Source organism: Aspergillus aculeatus (genome assembly GCF_001890905.1).
Source record: "Aspergillus aculeatus ATCC 16872 unplaced genomic scaffold ASPACscaffold_15, whole genome shotgun sequence".
Classification (NCBI taxonomy): Eukaryota; Fungi; Ascomycota; class Eurotiomycetes; order Eurotiales; family Aspergillaceae; genus Aspergillus; species Aspergillus aculeatus.
In genome coordinates this window covers 98965-113167 of record NW_017962990.1, presented here as the reverse complement: position 1 = coordinate 113167, position 14203 = coordinate 98965, and the positions used below count along the sequence as shown (strand labels likewise).

The 14203-nt window shown below is 50.1% G+C and overlaps 3 protein-coding genes across 3 annotated transcripts; 2 read left to right on the top strand and 1 right to left on the bottom strand.

The window, feature by feature from the left end:
• Window positions 1-1369: 1369 nt before the first annotated feature.
• On the bottom strand, window positions 1370-2781 carry ASPACDRAFT_54136 (NADH kinase POS5; the record flags this gene model as incomplete). Its single annotated transcript, XM_020202843.1, has 3 exons — window positions 1370-2441; window positions 2521-2635; window positions 2697-2781. 3 exons carry the CDS (start codon window positions 2779-2781, stop codon window positions 1370-1372), a joined length of 1272 nt encoding a protein of 423 aa, XP_020053075.1.
• Window positions 2782-3450: 669 nt separating this feature from the next.
• Window positions 3451-5330, top strand: ASPACDRAFT_80933 (lysophospholipid acyltransferase family protein). The gene is made up of 3 exons (XM_020205752.1): window positions 3451-3603; window positions 3713-4639; window positions 4704-5330. Exons 2-3 carry the CDS (start codon window positions 3783-3785, stop codon window positions 5092-5094), a joined length of 1248 nt encoding a protein of 415 aa, XP_020053074.1. The 5' UTR covers window positions 3451-3603; window positions 3713-3782; the 3' UTR covers window positions 5095-5330.
• A 441-nt stretch (window positions 5331-5771) lies between these two features.
• ASPACDRAFT_46257 (putative RNA polymerase II transcription elongation factor (Ctr9)) lies at window positions 5772-9515 on the top strand (the record flags this gene model as incomplete). The annotated part of the gene is made up of 2 exons (XM_020201754.1): window positions 5772-6626; window positions 6693-9515. The coding sequence occupies 2 exons, from the start codon at window positions 5772-5774 to the stop codon at window positions 9513-9515; spliced, it is 3678 nt and encodes a 1225-aa protein (XP_020053073.1).
• Window positions 9516-14203: the final 4688 nt, after the last annotated feature.

Here is a 14203-nt window from a genome sequence, read left to right as displayed (position 1 = left end):
GAAGAACAAGGAGAGAGGGTGCGACAGAGGGGAGGAAAGGGGAGAGAAGCGGAGAGAGAGCAACAAGTACGTACAGTACTTACTCTCTGTACAGTAGGTAGAGTGTACTGTACGTAGAATAATAATGAGTTGAGTTCACCAAGGGAGAAGAGGAGAAAGAATTGATCAGTCGTCGTTTCACTATTGACTTCTTGTTACTACTTATTATTGTGGAGAGAGAGCTTCTTCTTGTTCTTCTTCCTCGGCTTCTTCTCCTCTTCTTCTCAACCACTGTTTCAGTCTATCATTAGACAGCATCGTTATGTTAACCTACTCTGGTATGATCTAGACTTCTCAGGCTCTCACGCTTTACTTCTTGTTTTGGCTAGCTTTGCTCTGTCGATGCAGTCTCCCTGCTTGTCAGCAATTGTAGCTCTACTGTGTGTACATGTACATATACTGTACAAGAGAAGATAAGTTCTTATCCAGAGGCAAGGCTTGCTTGCATGCAGGACAATGTTGACTCAATAACCTTGATTGTTGGTGGTTTCACCTCAAACCTAATTCGAACCGATGTGCTCATATATAGTAGTAACCTATGTGCCCAGTACCAGAATAACAACAAATAAAACACCGAACCCGTCTCGGGAGCTAGGGATCTAGTTATTATTCCACACGCGACACAAGTGGCAAAAGTGGATGGAGCCTTCGCATTTGGATGTTAGTGTGTGTGTATGGGTGTGTGCTTGTATCTATGTATGTATGTGTATATATGTATATAGACATAGAAAGTAGGAATGGGTGAATGCAAACCACTTAGAAAATTTAAGAGAGATTGCATCAATAACCAGACCCTGATCGGACCCTGATCAGACCCTGCCCGATCTTTTACTCGTATCTTCCTACCTATGAGTACAGTACATACATAGTACCTGGCTAGAGAGAAAGGATCTGCGAAGATCAGGTCTAAAACAAGAAAAAAAGATGATCAATTCGATAACTATATCAGTGCAACAACCAAATCTGCCCAACTTAGTTGTTTTCTGTCCAGTCAGTAATCATTGATCTAGAGGTTGTATGTACAGTACATAATAAACAAGAATAGTGATGAAGGAGAATCAACCTGTTCATTTCTTAGTCTCCCGCAATGGCCGGCCCACAGAAACCTCGCCCTGCTTCCCACGGCTCCCCCCTCGGTCGAACCTAAGGAAATGCTCATTTATATGAATTTGTACCTACAACTAACTAGTTACGGTTCTCGGCCCACGCTCTTTGACTACATGTGATAAGACTTCGCGTCGGCAATGCAATTCCCGGAATATATGGTGGTATTATGTCCATATATCTCTTCAGATTGTGTTCATCGAATCAGAATGATCGAGCAAAGTCATTAGCGATCCTCACCGAATGGATGATTAAACTTCAGCAATCCGTTGAGACCACCCACCCAGCCATCATGCGCCTCCCCACCGGTGATCCTCCGCATTACACATGGCACTCCCCCCTGCCATTCATTCTTGCCGTGCCGCATCTCCTCATTCCACACCCGCGCTTCCATCCCCGCAGTCATCCCTTGACCCATGTTCACCCCATCAATGCTCACCTCTAACTCGCGGCCGCGGTTCTTCTCGCTCAGACGGAGCGTGATCGGTGTACTCGACGGCAGCACCAATGGCCGGAAGCTCAAGCTTCGGGCGCAGATCGGGGTTAAAAGTACAGCAGGGACAAGAGGGTGCACGATACTACCTCCACTACTCAGGCTGTACGCTGTGCTTCCGGTTGGCGTCGAGATGATGATCCCGTCGGCTACAGCTTCCGTCAAGAAGCGTCCACCAACGTAGACATCTACCACAGCCAAATGCGGCTCCTTACCACGATGCAGCAGGACTTCGTTCATGACATACAGTCCCCGACGATCCCAGATTCCTGGCACAGAATTCGCTGATGCTTCTTGCCGAACTGGCTGTCCATCCGCTGTGAAAAGTCCCACCTTCAGTCGGTTGCGCATCAGTATCCGAGCTCCGCGCGTCAGACCCATCGACTTGCCCCGTACCGATGACCAGCCCGTTGGGCCCACGTCTAGGTCTAGTGGCTCATCATGAATCGTCGGCCGCACCTCGCCTAGCACGGTTGCACGATCTCCTACCCCCGCCCCAGACATGTAGACCTCCCGGAATGCGCGCTTATACTCGGGAAACTTCCATTCACTGAGAAACCCAAGCGTGCCCATGCTGAAGGATAACATCGGGGGTACATTGTAGCACGTCGCGAAAAGCGATGAAGCATGTAAGATAGTTCCATCTCCTCCCAGGGTAACGGTAAGATCTACTTTGTTGTGTAGTGCCGGTCGAAGGCGATCCAGGGACGTCGTGTAAGCCGGGGCGTGCAGCGATGCATGAACTTCTTCGGCAACTTTGGGTTCAAGGATGATCGATATTGAAGGATACGTAGATGTCGCATGACTAGAATGCTCGCGGAGGTTAGTATGGATCAGTTTCCCTCTCAATTGCACGACAAAAGGCCGAAGGACGGATATCGTACTTGGCAAATTCAACAAGGGATTCTGTTACTGCCGGGACACAATCTTTTTTCACAACAAGGATGTTGCGTGGCGGCGCCGGCCATTGCAGGGACAGGAGATCGCCTACTTGCGATTCTAATTGAGTATATCCCGAGTCAGTGATCATGCACACACACCGTACTATATTGACGCACACCTTGATATCCTGGTATTACTCGCTGTGGTAGTGTGCCAAGCTCTTTGATCTCGTGTCGCTGCGAAGTTAAGGAGAAGCTTCGCATCCATGAGAGCTGGCCAGGGAATCTGGTCCGGAGGGACGGGACTCGGAAAATCGTGGAACGCATATCAAAGGGAAGTATGCCTTGAAAAGACCAAGAGCATCCTGGGAAGCGGTGCTTCAATTAGCATCATAGTGAGATGGAAGAGAAAGGCACAATCACTCTAGATAAATAGATTCATTGCTCCGAGGCAGCATCTGCGGAAACCATGTACTATACAATTGCCAAAGGACCAGGTTTTCATAGATGATACATTCTCCGTTGTAGGTCGGCTATATCTTCCCTGGAATATTCGGGTTGGAAGGGACACCAAACACACGAATGGCTGCAGGAGACAATGGGACAAGAAATCATAGATTCAGATTGGGAGGGGGGAAGGGAAAAAGAAAGTATTGAGTTGCAGTGTCCCCGGACTCGGCGTTCGTAGACCGCCCGCGGTCGGAGAGTCTGACGTATTGACAATATGTCAATAGTTCGAATACGGATACGGTAGAGTGAAGTACTTGACTTAACTACGCGCAAGTTACACAGTGAATACAGTTTGGGTTATGTCATCCCTCAGCTTTCCCCTTCCAGTGATTCACGGAACTGCTGAGGCTCCCGTATAAATACCTAGGATTGGCGGTTTCCCATAACGTTACAACCCCAGAGACGAGGAACCACCGCCTTTCTTTTGCTGGTTTGAGCACCAGGCTATTCTGGTCTGTAATTTATACTTTCTTGTTGGATTCTTCCATGCCATCATTGAGAGACTTTGAAACTTGGAGGCATCCTGGGCTTCGTCCTTGGATTTATTTCTAGCCCTGAGCGGGCCTGTTTCTCTTAGTGAGTTTGAGTCGACACCGCTTTTCTTCACTCGCCATAGCTATTTGTTGTACAGCTTAGCCCGCGTGACCATGGGGAGGGAATGCTGACCTGGAATCATAAACCTCAGGTTATCCCGACCATAAAACTCCTACTGTCCAGGCAAGATCCCTGGTTGTCCATCCTCAGCTTGTGCCATCATGGAACACGATCTTCGTCAGCGGAAGCATGTGAATGCGACAGCTTCTTCTGTGAGCAATAAGTCTCATGCTTATACTGATGCTGAGCCACGACTAAAGCATGGCCTTGCCATGCAAATCTTTCGCTCCCTCTTGCTCGCAACATGGTTCAACTGCTGTTGCGTCGCCATCTTAGCAACACAAGTCATTGGTTCCCCGCTCTATCTGATCAGCAAGGATTATTACTATGCGTACATGGCGTACACCAAGCAATCGTTTGGACTAGTGATCACGGCTCTTACACAGTGGGGTTGTCCAACAGTCGTGCGCGTTAGCGGAGACAAGAGTGTGCGGAACCAGATTCACTTGGCGGATGATGGACGGCTAAGAACAGACTTCCCAGAGCGACTTGTGATGATCGCTAATCACCAGGTTTATACGGACTGGATTTATTTGTGGTGGGTCGCATATACGAACCGAATGCACGGTCGCATCTTTATTATATTGAAAGAATCCCTTAAATACATCCCCATCATCGGCCAGGGTATGACTTTCTATGGCTTCATCTTTATGGCTCGGAAGTGGCTGTCGGACAAGCCACGGCTTCAACATCGCCTGGAGAAGTTGAAGACGCAACACTCGGGATCTCAGTCGAGTTCGCCACAGTATGATCCCATGTGGCTGCTGATCTTTCCCGAGGGAACGAATCTGTCGATAAATACCAAACGACGGAGCGCAGAATACGCGGCGAAACAAGGGCTTCCAACTCTGAAACATCAGATTATTCCCCGGTCGACTGGCCTCTTCTTCTGCCTGCAGCAACTGCGGGGCACTGTTGAATGGGTTTATGACTGCACTGTAGCCTACGAAGGACCACCGTAAGTGACCTGGCTATTCCATACTTCCTTCACAAGCTCTAATCAACTCTGTTGATTCGTGCAGAAAAGGTAGCTTACCCGACAAGTACTTCACGCTTCGGTCAACGTATTTGCAAGGTCGACCACCAACCTCTGTTAATATGCATTGGAGACGCTTTGCGGTAGCGGACATTCCACTTGACGATCAAAGCGAGTTTGATGCCTGGATCCGAGCTCGCTGGGCCGAGAAGGACCAGCTTTTGGATGAATGCTTTGAGACCGGCCGATTCCCAACCGAATTGGGAGGCTCTATTGTTGTTGGCACTGGTACCCCAGAGCAGACATCCGCGGCAGCCACCGGATATGCCGAGACCCAGGTTCGACTGGGGCATTGGACTGAATTAGGCAGAATATTCATGGTATTGGTGGGCACTGCCTTACTGTGCAGGTTACCTAGGCTATTCGGTCTGTTTTGAGGCCGTCAAATGGAGCATTGCAGTAAGAGGAGTAACCAACTCGGTCGGCAATCCTATACATTATCATGATATGAAGCGATGCACTAAGAGCCATGACTTCTTTCCTACTCTTATACTTACTTGACGACATGATGAGCATTATTAGTGTACTGGACCCGGCATCATGTAGTGCTAGTTATCAGTCCATGCTTAACAGACGTTGATGCATTATATGTTAATATGACCAAACTGAGAGTAAATTTAGAGACCAACCAGTGACTGGTGTGACATCTCATGAGTTGAGAGTAACTTGACTACGCCAGGCCGACCCTAGCCACATCCCGTGTGGCGGTGCTACCTTTCCAGCCTCAGTTCCCGTCTGTCTCCAACTCTATTCCATCCAACCCTGATCAGGTATTAATCCTCGACTTGACCAAACCTCCGATACGCGAGCGACCAACTACTCACGTGTCCAGCGTCTCCATTGCTATTGCGACTCGAAAACGCTCCTCGAAAGTGCTCTTCTTGCTTGTTTGTTCAGGCAAAAGAACCTCCTCCGCGCTGCCCGTTCAAGCTACCGAGTCGACTCCGAACATGACATGAGCTGAGCTGTGTCTCTCCTAAATCAAGCACCTTTCGCCTTCTTTGATCTTTCTCCACCACACCCTGCCTACCGGGGCATTGCTTATCCCAAAGCTATGGCGTCTTCCCATAATGGCCACGCCAATGGCACCAACGGCGACTCCCTACCGGCTACGAAATCGCTAGCCAACCTTCGCTTTTCCGACATTCCTTCTGCGATCGATATTCCCGCGTCGACACTTGACAGTGAAGTTGAGGTCAGCCTTGAAGTTCTTCCCGACGATCCTACCGAGCTGTGCACGCTCTTGGAGAATGAGAAAGCCGCCAAAAACTTCTGGGTGACTATCGCGCTCGCGTACGCCAAACAAAACCAACTCGATCATGCGATCGACATCCTCAACAAAGGGTTGGCCTCCGTCGGACACGGGGCGATCAAGGAGAAACTTGGGCTTTTGAGTTGGGTCTGCTGGCTGTTGATGCTTAAGTGTCGGCAAGCGCCTCGTGTCTTGAACGACTCCGAAATATACACAGATTCTAAGACCAAGGACTACTACCTACAACAAGCGACATCTACACTGAATGAGGCCTCGCGACTAAATCCAGCTTTCCCCCCGCTGTTTCTGGCGCGCGGTGTTCTGTCACTCTTGCGCGCGTCGATGCAGCCTCTGCGACCCACGCGCACTGGCGGTATCGATACCTCTGAGCGGGCCGAGTCGTTACGCCAGGCACTTAAGTGCTTTGATGAGTCGTCCAAAGCTTTTGGTGGTCGCAATGCAATGGCGATTCTTGGCCATGCACGTGCGCAGTATATGTTGGGTCGCTATGCAGAAGCATTAGAAGGGTATCAGAAAGTATTAATGAGAATGCCTGGGCTACGGGATCCTGATCCCCGCATTGGTATCGGCTGTTGTCTGTGGCAATTGGGATTCAAGGAGCAGGCGAAAGCTGCCTGGGAGCGGGCGCTGGCATTGGTGAGTGGACCCCATCGCATGGTGGGCGAGAAGAATATCAGTCCTAACTCGTATACATCATTATAGAACCCCGATTCAAAAGTTGCCAACATTCTCCTTGCAGTCTACTATTTATACGACAGCTCTCGGCACTCCACCACAGACCCTGCCTTTGGTTCCCTGTACAAAGTCGCCATGACACAGTACACGCAGAAAGCATTCAAATTGGACAAAGAGTATCCGATGACATGCGCTCTGTTTGGCAGCTACTTCCTTCTACGCAAATCATATAGCACCGTTGAGAGTCTGGCCCGCAAAGCTATTCAACAGACGGACGTGATGCCGATTGCCAGTGATGGTTGGTATTTGCTTGGTCGAAAAGCACACTATGAAGGCGACCTCGGTCACGCAGCGGAGTATTACAATCGAGCGGATCAGGCCCGCGGTGGCGAAAACGGCTATCTTCCTGCCAAACTAGGTAGTATACAAATGCAGGTTTCCAGCAGCAAAGATTTCGATGGAGCCAAGTTCCGGCTGGAGAAGATCATTCAACAGACCAAGAACCCTGAGAGTATGATTTTGCTCGGTGCCCTCTACGCGGAGGAAGTGTTCGCAGCCAATAGCAAAGACGACAAGTCTGCCGAAGTGAAGAAAGCTATCGGGCTTCTGGAGTCTGTCCGTGCGCTCTGGAAGGACGAGAACAAGAAGATCCTGCCCGATGAGTCAGTCTTGGTGTATCTGTCCCGCCTGTATGAACAGACCGCCCCCGAAAAGAGCATGCAATGCCTCACCCAGCTGGAGGAAATGCAACTCGCGGAGATCCCTGAAGAGGAACGCCCCGGAGGAGTAGAGGACGCGGAGCAGATCAAGGTTGCGCTTCGCAAACAGCTACCTCCGCAGTTACTCAACAACATGGGCTGCTTTTTGTATCAAGCTGAGAAGATCGAGTTGGCTCGGACTATGTTTCAATCAGCGCTGGACGCCTGCGTCAAGTCCCAGGAGAAGGAGAGTGAGCTCGACATCGACGCCCTGGTGACCACCATCAGCTACAATCTGGGTCGCACTTATGAGGCGGCCGACATGCCAGACGATGCCAAGAAGGTATATGGAGGCTTACTGGAGCGTCACGCCGACTACACAGAAGCTAACGCGCGATTGACATACATCGCTCTGCGCCAGAGCCCAACGGAAGAAGGACCCAAGAAGATGGCCAAACTGTACGAGGCCGACGCGACGAACCTCGAGGTACGGGCCCTGTTCGGCTGGTATCTGAGCAAGTCAAAGAAACGCGCGGCCAATCTGGCGGAAGACCACGAGCAGCGCCACTACAAACACACCTTGCAATATTACGATAAGCATGACCGGTACTCGCTCACGGGAATGGGCAACATTCATCTGTCGGCAGCGCGTGACATGCGACGGGATACGGACCAAGACAAGGAAAAGCGGCGGAAGATGTACGAGCGTGCGGTGGAGTTCTTCGATAAGGCCCTGCAGCTGGATCCGCGGAACGCCTACGCGGCGCAGGGTATCGCGATTGCGCTTGTAGACGACAAGAAGGACCACGCATCGGCGGTTCACATCTTCTCCAAGGTCCGGGATACCCTGCGCGATGCTAGTGTCTACCTGAACCTCGGCCACGTTTACGCAGAGCTTCGCCAGTTCACGCGATCGATCGAGCATTACGAGGCTGCGCTGTCCCGCGACCGGGCTCGCGACGCGCAGATCCTGGCCTGCTTGGGCCGTGTCTGGCTACTGAAGGGCAAACAAGAGATGAACTTACAGGCCATGAAGACAGCGCTTGACTACGCCCAACGCGCGCATGCCGTTGCGCCAGGCCAGGTTCACCTTGAATTCAACATCGCCTTCGTACAGAACCAGATCGCCTCCTTGACGTACGGTCTTCCGGAGACGCAGAAGACGGTACAGGACGTGCAGGACGCAGCGGATGGGCTCCACAAGGCCGTGGAAACATTTGGGCGGATTGCGCAAGCCAAGAACCCCCCCTATCCGGCGAGTGCCTTGGAGCAACGCGCCAACATGGGTCGCACGATCATCAAGCAGCTTGAGCGTGCCCTGCAGAGCCAGAAGGATTACGAGGAAAAGAATGCGGCCAAGCTCCAGCAGGCGCGCGAGGCGCGCGAAGCGGAGATCCGGCGCCGAGAGGAGGAGGTGCGTAAGGCGCAGGAGGCCGAGCGAGAGCGCAAACAGCGAGTTGCCGAGGAGCGCCAGCGCATGGTTGAGGAGGCACAACGATTGGCAGAGCAGCGCGCCGAGGAAGAACGTGCTCGCGAAGAAGCGGAGCTGACTACCGAGTCGGAAACGGGCGCCAAGGTGAAGCGCAAGAAGCGGACAACGTCGAAGCGTAAGAAGAAGGGCACCGAGGACGACTTCATCAACGATGGTGGCGATTCACCCCGTCAGGCGAGAGGCAGCGGTAGTGAGAGCGAGGGTGAGACGGCACCGAAGAAGCGTCGGCGCCTCGAGCGTCGGGCTGGAGGCAAGGTACAGAGCAAATTCAAAAGTAGCGAGATGGTCGTTGACTCGGATGACGAGGACGACGAGGCAGTGGCTCCGGCGGGCGAGGATCAAGCGATGCGCGACACGGGGGCGGATGACGAAGAGGAAGAGGAAGATGTGGTACAGCGGCGCCGAGCCAAGGTCACGCGGCGCGTGGCTGATGATGATGACGACGATGAGGAGGATGAGGATGCGAACGCAGAGGTTGGCGCTTCCGTGGCTGGAAGGGGCGCAGGATCTGGGGCTGAGCATGAAGAAGAAGGTACAGGTACTGGGGCCGAGGACGGAGGAGCTGCTGTTGGGGGCGATGAAGATCAAGGAGATGACGGGGATGACGGGTTGTTCAGTGAAAACGACGCAGAGGATACCATGATGCAGGATGATGAGTGAGGTCTGTGGTCGTGTTGGATTGAGTTGGGAATGAGGTGAGGGGGCGAGGAATTACAAGAAACAAATCAATTGTAGTATTAGGGCATTTGCAATTTGTAACATCAATTCTTCTACCCTACCTACTGGTAGGGTCTTTTCTCGTTTGTATTAACTTGTTGTCGCGACTATATTAAGTGAAGTTGTCGTCTAGAATGGCCTACTGTACACCAGTTCATTTGTTGTACTGGGGTGATATACACAAAGTAGTTAGCATATACACAAGCAGAGAGATATTTCTATGCATTCATTCCAGAAGATGGAGGGTTGGTCTGAAAGAATCCAATCATAAGTTAGTTCTATCATAGCTGGTCTACAGAGCACCTGAGGGTATCTGAGTTAGTGCTTATACAAATTATTGGTGAGTGGTTGGTATATGCACTCTGAAGCCGATCGATCACCCTTTCTTTTGGATTTCAAGTCAGTGGCTGGTGCAGCTCGGAACCCGGGCGAGAGCAGGGCAGGGCCGGGCAACGATGAAGCTATTCTTACATTATTTCACCGTGGCTGTCTATCATTCTTGAATAATACTAGTAACGAACGAATAAGTTAACTACCCCGAGTAGAGTTGTACTCTCTCGTGCAAGGTGGAGGAGGAGACGGCTAAAAATGGCAAGCCCTGGTGCCGGTCCGGTCTAGCCTCAGAGATCGTCAGGAGGTCGAACCATGGAGCCAACAAAGTTGGGATTCAAAACATGAGATGGTGCAACACGCTAGGGAGATGGATCGAGTTCATAAAAGGTAGGAAAACTAAGAAGATCAGGAAAGGGGGTGGGGGGAGGTTGACTCGGGAAGGCTGAAAGTTTGAAAGATCTGAGACAGTGGTGTGGCAGATTTGGCCCGACTGATAGATAGATGGATACAGTAGATGGATGCTGATGCTGATGATGATAATGACAGTTGAGGTTGGGCGATGAGATGAGAGTCAAAACACAATACGTACAGGAGTACACTTAGTGTATTGTGTATTGTATATGAAATACATTTTCTCTGCTTCTGTAATCAATCCCCATTCATACTCTCTCTAAATACCATAAGAGGAGGGCTGACTTATCGATGTTAGCACTGTTTGATTGCTCAACTTGTCAATTGATAATTAACAATGTCAATTTTATAAACAATCGAACGTACACGCCCCGTAGATTTGGTATGCTATGCAATCGGTCACGATTTCTGTAGGAGCTGGCCAATGACGAGTCATATACCGAGTAATGTATGAGATTACTTATGGGGGGAAGAACAGAAAAGAAAATAAGAATCGGAACTGGAACGTGCCTGAGCTGCACGAGCTTCTGCAGGTATTGTACCCCAAGCGGTGTGCGTCCTTCCTGTTCCTGACATGATGCGGTCTTCTTTGGTGTCACCCAAAAGGAGGGTTCCGCGTGCTTTTTTCTCCTTTGGTTTTTTTTAATTCATTCTTTTCTTTTCGTAGTTTACCTCGTACCTTTTCCACCTCCATTAATTGAAGTCCTGTTGGCTGGTATTTCCAGTTAAATGCCGAAGTCACTTTAAGACAGAACAGTGAGACACACGGGGCTTGGATTCGGGTCCGAGGCCGGAAGCGCAGAAAGAAGAAGGTGGAAGGGGAGGAGGGAGGCAATAAGGTAACGAAGTGACAATAATACTCCCTTACCATCTTTTAGTAATAAGGAACGAGAACAACAGTCATTGCAGTGATTGCACACAATCCAGATCCCCGATTCTCGGTTTCGACTACTGTACTTCCGTCCCTATTATTCGTACAATCCCATTTTGAGTGAACCCCGGCTTCCTGGTCATTGCATGAATCTACGATGGGTCCGACCAGGATGATCGCGTGTCGATTCGATAATATAAATATGATGAGTCTGATCCCACCACGTTAAGTGGATATCTTTATGCCTCCCACCCACCTTCTAGCCTAGGCAAAACTACGGTATCTGGTCTCTCCTTCCGTAGGTGCAGCAGCAGCAGCAACCCGCGGAATGTGATGGAAACTGTCAGCCCGATGGAGATTACCGACGTCCCGTCGTGGTATTGATTATTGAGGGCGCCCCGTCAGGCTTCTATCCAGGTTCCTAGAACCATGGGTCAAAGAGCTACTCTTCCCGCGTTTGTGAAATGATACTTGTTGACATTTCGTTCCCTTGGGAAGGACATCCGATGGAATCCGCTAGGTATGCCTGCTGCAATTCGATCCCACTCAACTCGATTCGACATCCTCGGCCCACAGCTAGGCATTGGCAAAGTTCAGCCAGGCCGAGGAGCTCCCGTCAGGCGTCCAGTCAAGCACCTAGAATCTAGGGCTAGCATGAGTTTCTCTGGTGAGTGGTGGAGAGGACGTTGGAACGGGTCCGACAGCCAGTAGAAGCGAATGAAGATCCGGTGGTGCCTGAACTGACGTCTCGTATTGTCGGAACTGGGGCTGAATGGAGTCCACGATCTTTCTCTACTCAGTATCTACTTATGCGTAGACAGACATGACTAGTCGAGTTGGTGGATGGACTATTCATCCAGCCACTACTATTGCATAATATGCACATTCTGTACGATGCAAATCACCTAACATTCTCGGAAGTTGGAAGTGTGTACAGTACTTACAAATCTCATACATAGATGCTGAAAATGCGCACACATGGTGGATACATGCATGCGAGTCCCTCACTGTGCCTTCAAGCAAACGATCAATGGAAGGTCACATTGACCTAATGTCTCGTTCAACTTGATGCCTGCGAAACTATATGGTGGCAGGATCCGGGGACTTTCACTGTACTGGCCGTCCATACAGTACGTACCTGGGTGCTCCTTGGGGGTTCGGACAGTTTCCAGCTCAGCTCGTGTATCCATCTCTTGTTGCAGTGAAGGGCAACCCCCCGCCCCGTCCCCCATAAAATTTCACTGCAAAATCCACCGCTGGTACTGACCCAAGGATGAGTTCTCCCCGCGGGATCATCGCCTGCAATCCAGGGCTGGAGGGATCGTTATTCTATTTCTGCCCGTAGCATAGAGGAGGAAGAGGGAGGACCCGAAAACCCAAACCTTGGGGTCCGGATTAGTGTATATACGGATTTACGTAGGAAGTGGGAGTTTTGGGAAGGCTATGCAATATTGACATGGGCCATTACTTATACATAGTTATATAAATTGTAACTGACCTACGAGTAGAAATAGACCGCACGTAGTCTTGAGACTACACACTCAGGATAATGCCGAATGCCGATCGAGCCAGCAGAAGGCGGGTTCCGTGGGTCAGTGTGGGCAACAGTTGAGGGATTATCAGAAGGCAGCGAGCGTACTGTACAGTACTTACATACGCACCGGATATAGTCCATGATTGAAGGGCAATTCTTCGTCGGTTCCCCGGATACTTTGACCGATTTGTTGGAAGCTATCAATCATACTTAGTATTATTTCCATGGAGATGGATGACCTTGACCTTCCACCCCCCCCCCCAGAACCACCTGGTTTCTCTTAACTGTCAAACAGTGCATACCTATCGTGTACCATGTAGCTAGGTATCTACTAGTTAGTATACTGCTGAAAGCTCCGCGTAGATTATAAAGTTCCAGTAGCCCACAACTGGGATCGGAAAGGTTGGTATTATTGTTACTAAGAAGGTGTTGCGGTAGTCTTAGTAGAAGAACATTTATGGATGGATTCTACAACAATGACTAATACTTAGTATTTACCAGGTATCTACTCCAAATCACATCTACAACGTACTTGACACCTTACCCTATGCTTGTAGCAGCCGACAATGGCGCAAATTATAGATAACTCAGGCCGTACGAAGTACGTGCTTGGTTAGTAGTTAATTCCTAGGACGGCGGACAAGTCGACCCAGTAGGGGAGGGAGGCTAGAGCAGGCCGGCCCCCACGGCATCGTGAGAATACTGTGTACTGTACTGTTCTGTACTCCTGGGTTGAGTTCCTAAGAAGTAACATTACCTGACAACAACCTTAGACCCACGATACCTGCAATTTTCCCACTTCCCCAGCATCGAAGTATAAGTTAGTTAGTGTTAGTCTAGTTGACTAGTCATGGTTGTGAGAGTCGAGTAGTACTGTACAGTGTAGAGTACGTAGTGGTAGTAATGAATTCATTTTTCTCCCTTTTAAAATCATTGTTTATCTTCGTCTTTCTCCTCCTCCTCCACCACCTCCACCACCTCCACCACCTCTTCTTTTTCTGCCCCTTCACCCTCTCTCTCCATATAACGTTAGCCTCATTTCTTCTTCTCCTTCCTCTCTCCTTCTATCAACGTTGAATCATTCTTTTATCCAATCCGGCCCCAGTCATCCTTCATTTTTATTTGCAGTTCCTCTCGTACTGTACATATCTACACGAAAAGTGGTGTCTTGAAATTGGTCTTACCCACTCGAACTTCTTCCATACATAGTGCCATACTTCTTTCCTTTTCACAGTTACATACACATATCTACCTCCTACGCCCGGTTCTTCTGTCATTTGACCTACCTTGGGCTGGGTGCTTCAACGGTCCTGCTGTTTCCCAACTTCCCAATTGTGCTCTTCCTGTTCTGAAATTTTGGACGTGTTTCTCGCATCCGTTTCAACCCTCGATCTAAAACAACTCCAGAAACTTTCCGCCGCACGATACGCGGTTTTTCCTCATCTCTCCTCCTTCATCCCCCCCCCCCTCTCTCTCTCTCCC

What these genes read in the sequence shown, in the direction of transcription:
- ASPACDRAFT_80933 (XM_020205752.1), top strand. Translation starts at nt 3,783, where the DNA reads ATGGAACACGATCTTCGTCAGCGGAAGCATGTGAATGCGACAGCTTCT. An exon ending in GTAGCCTACGAAGGACCACC is followed by an intron (nt 4,640 to 4,703) that starts GTAAGTGACCTG and finishes TGATTCGTGCAG; the next exon opens with AAAAGGTAGCTTACCCGACA.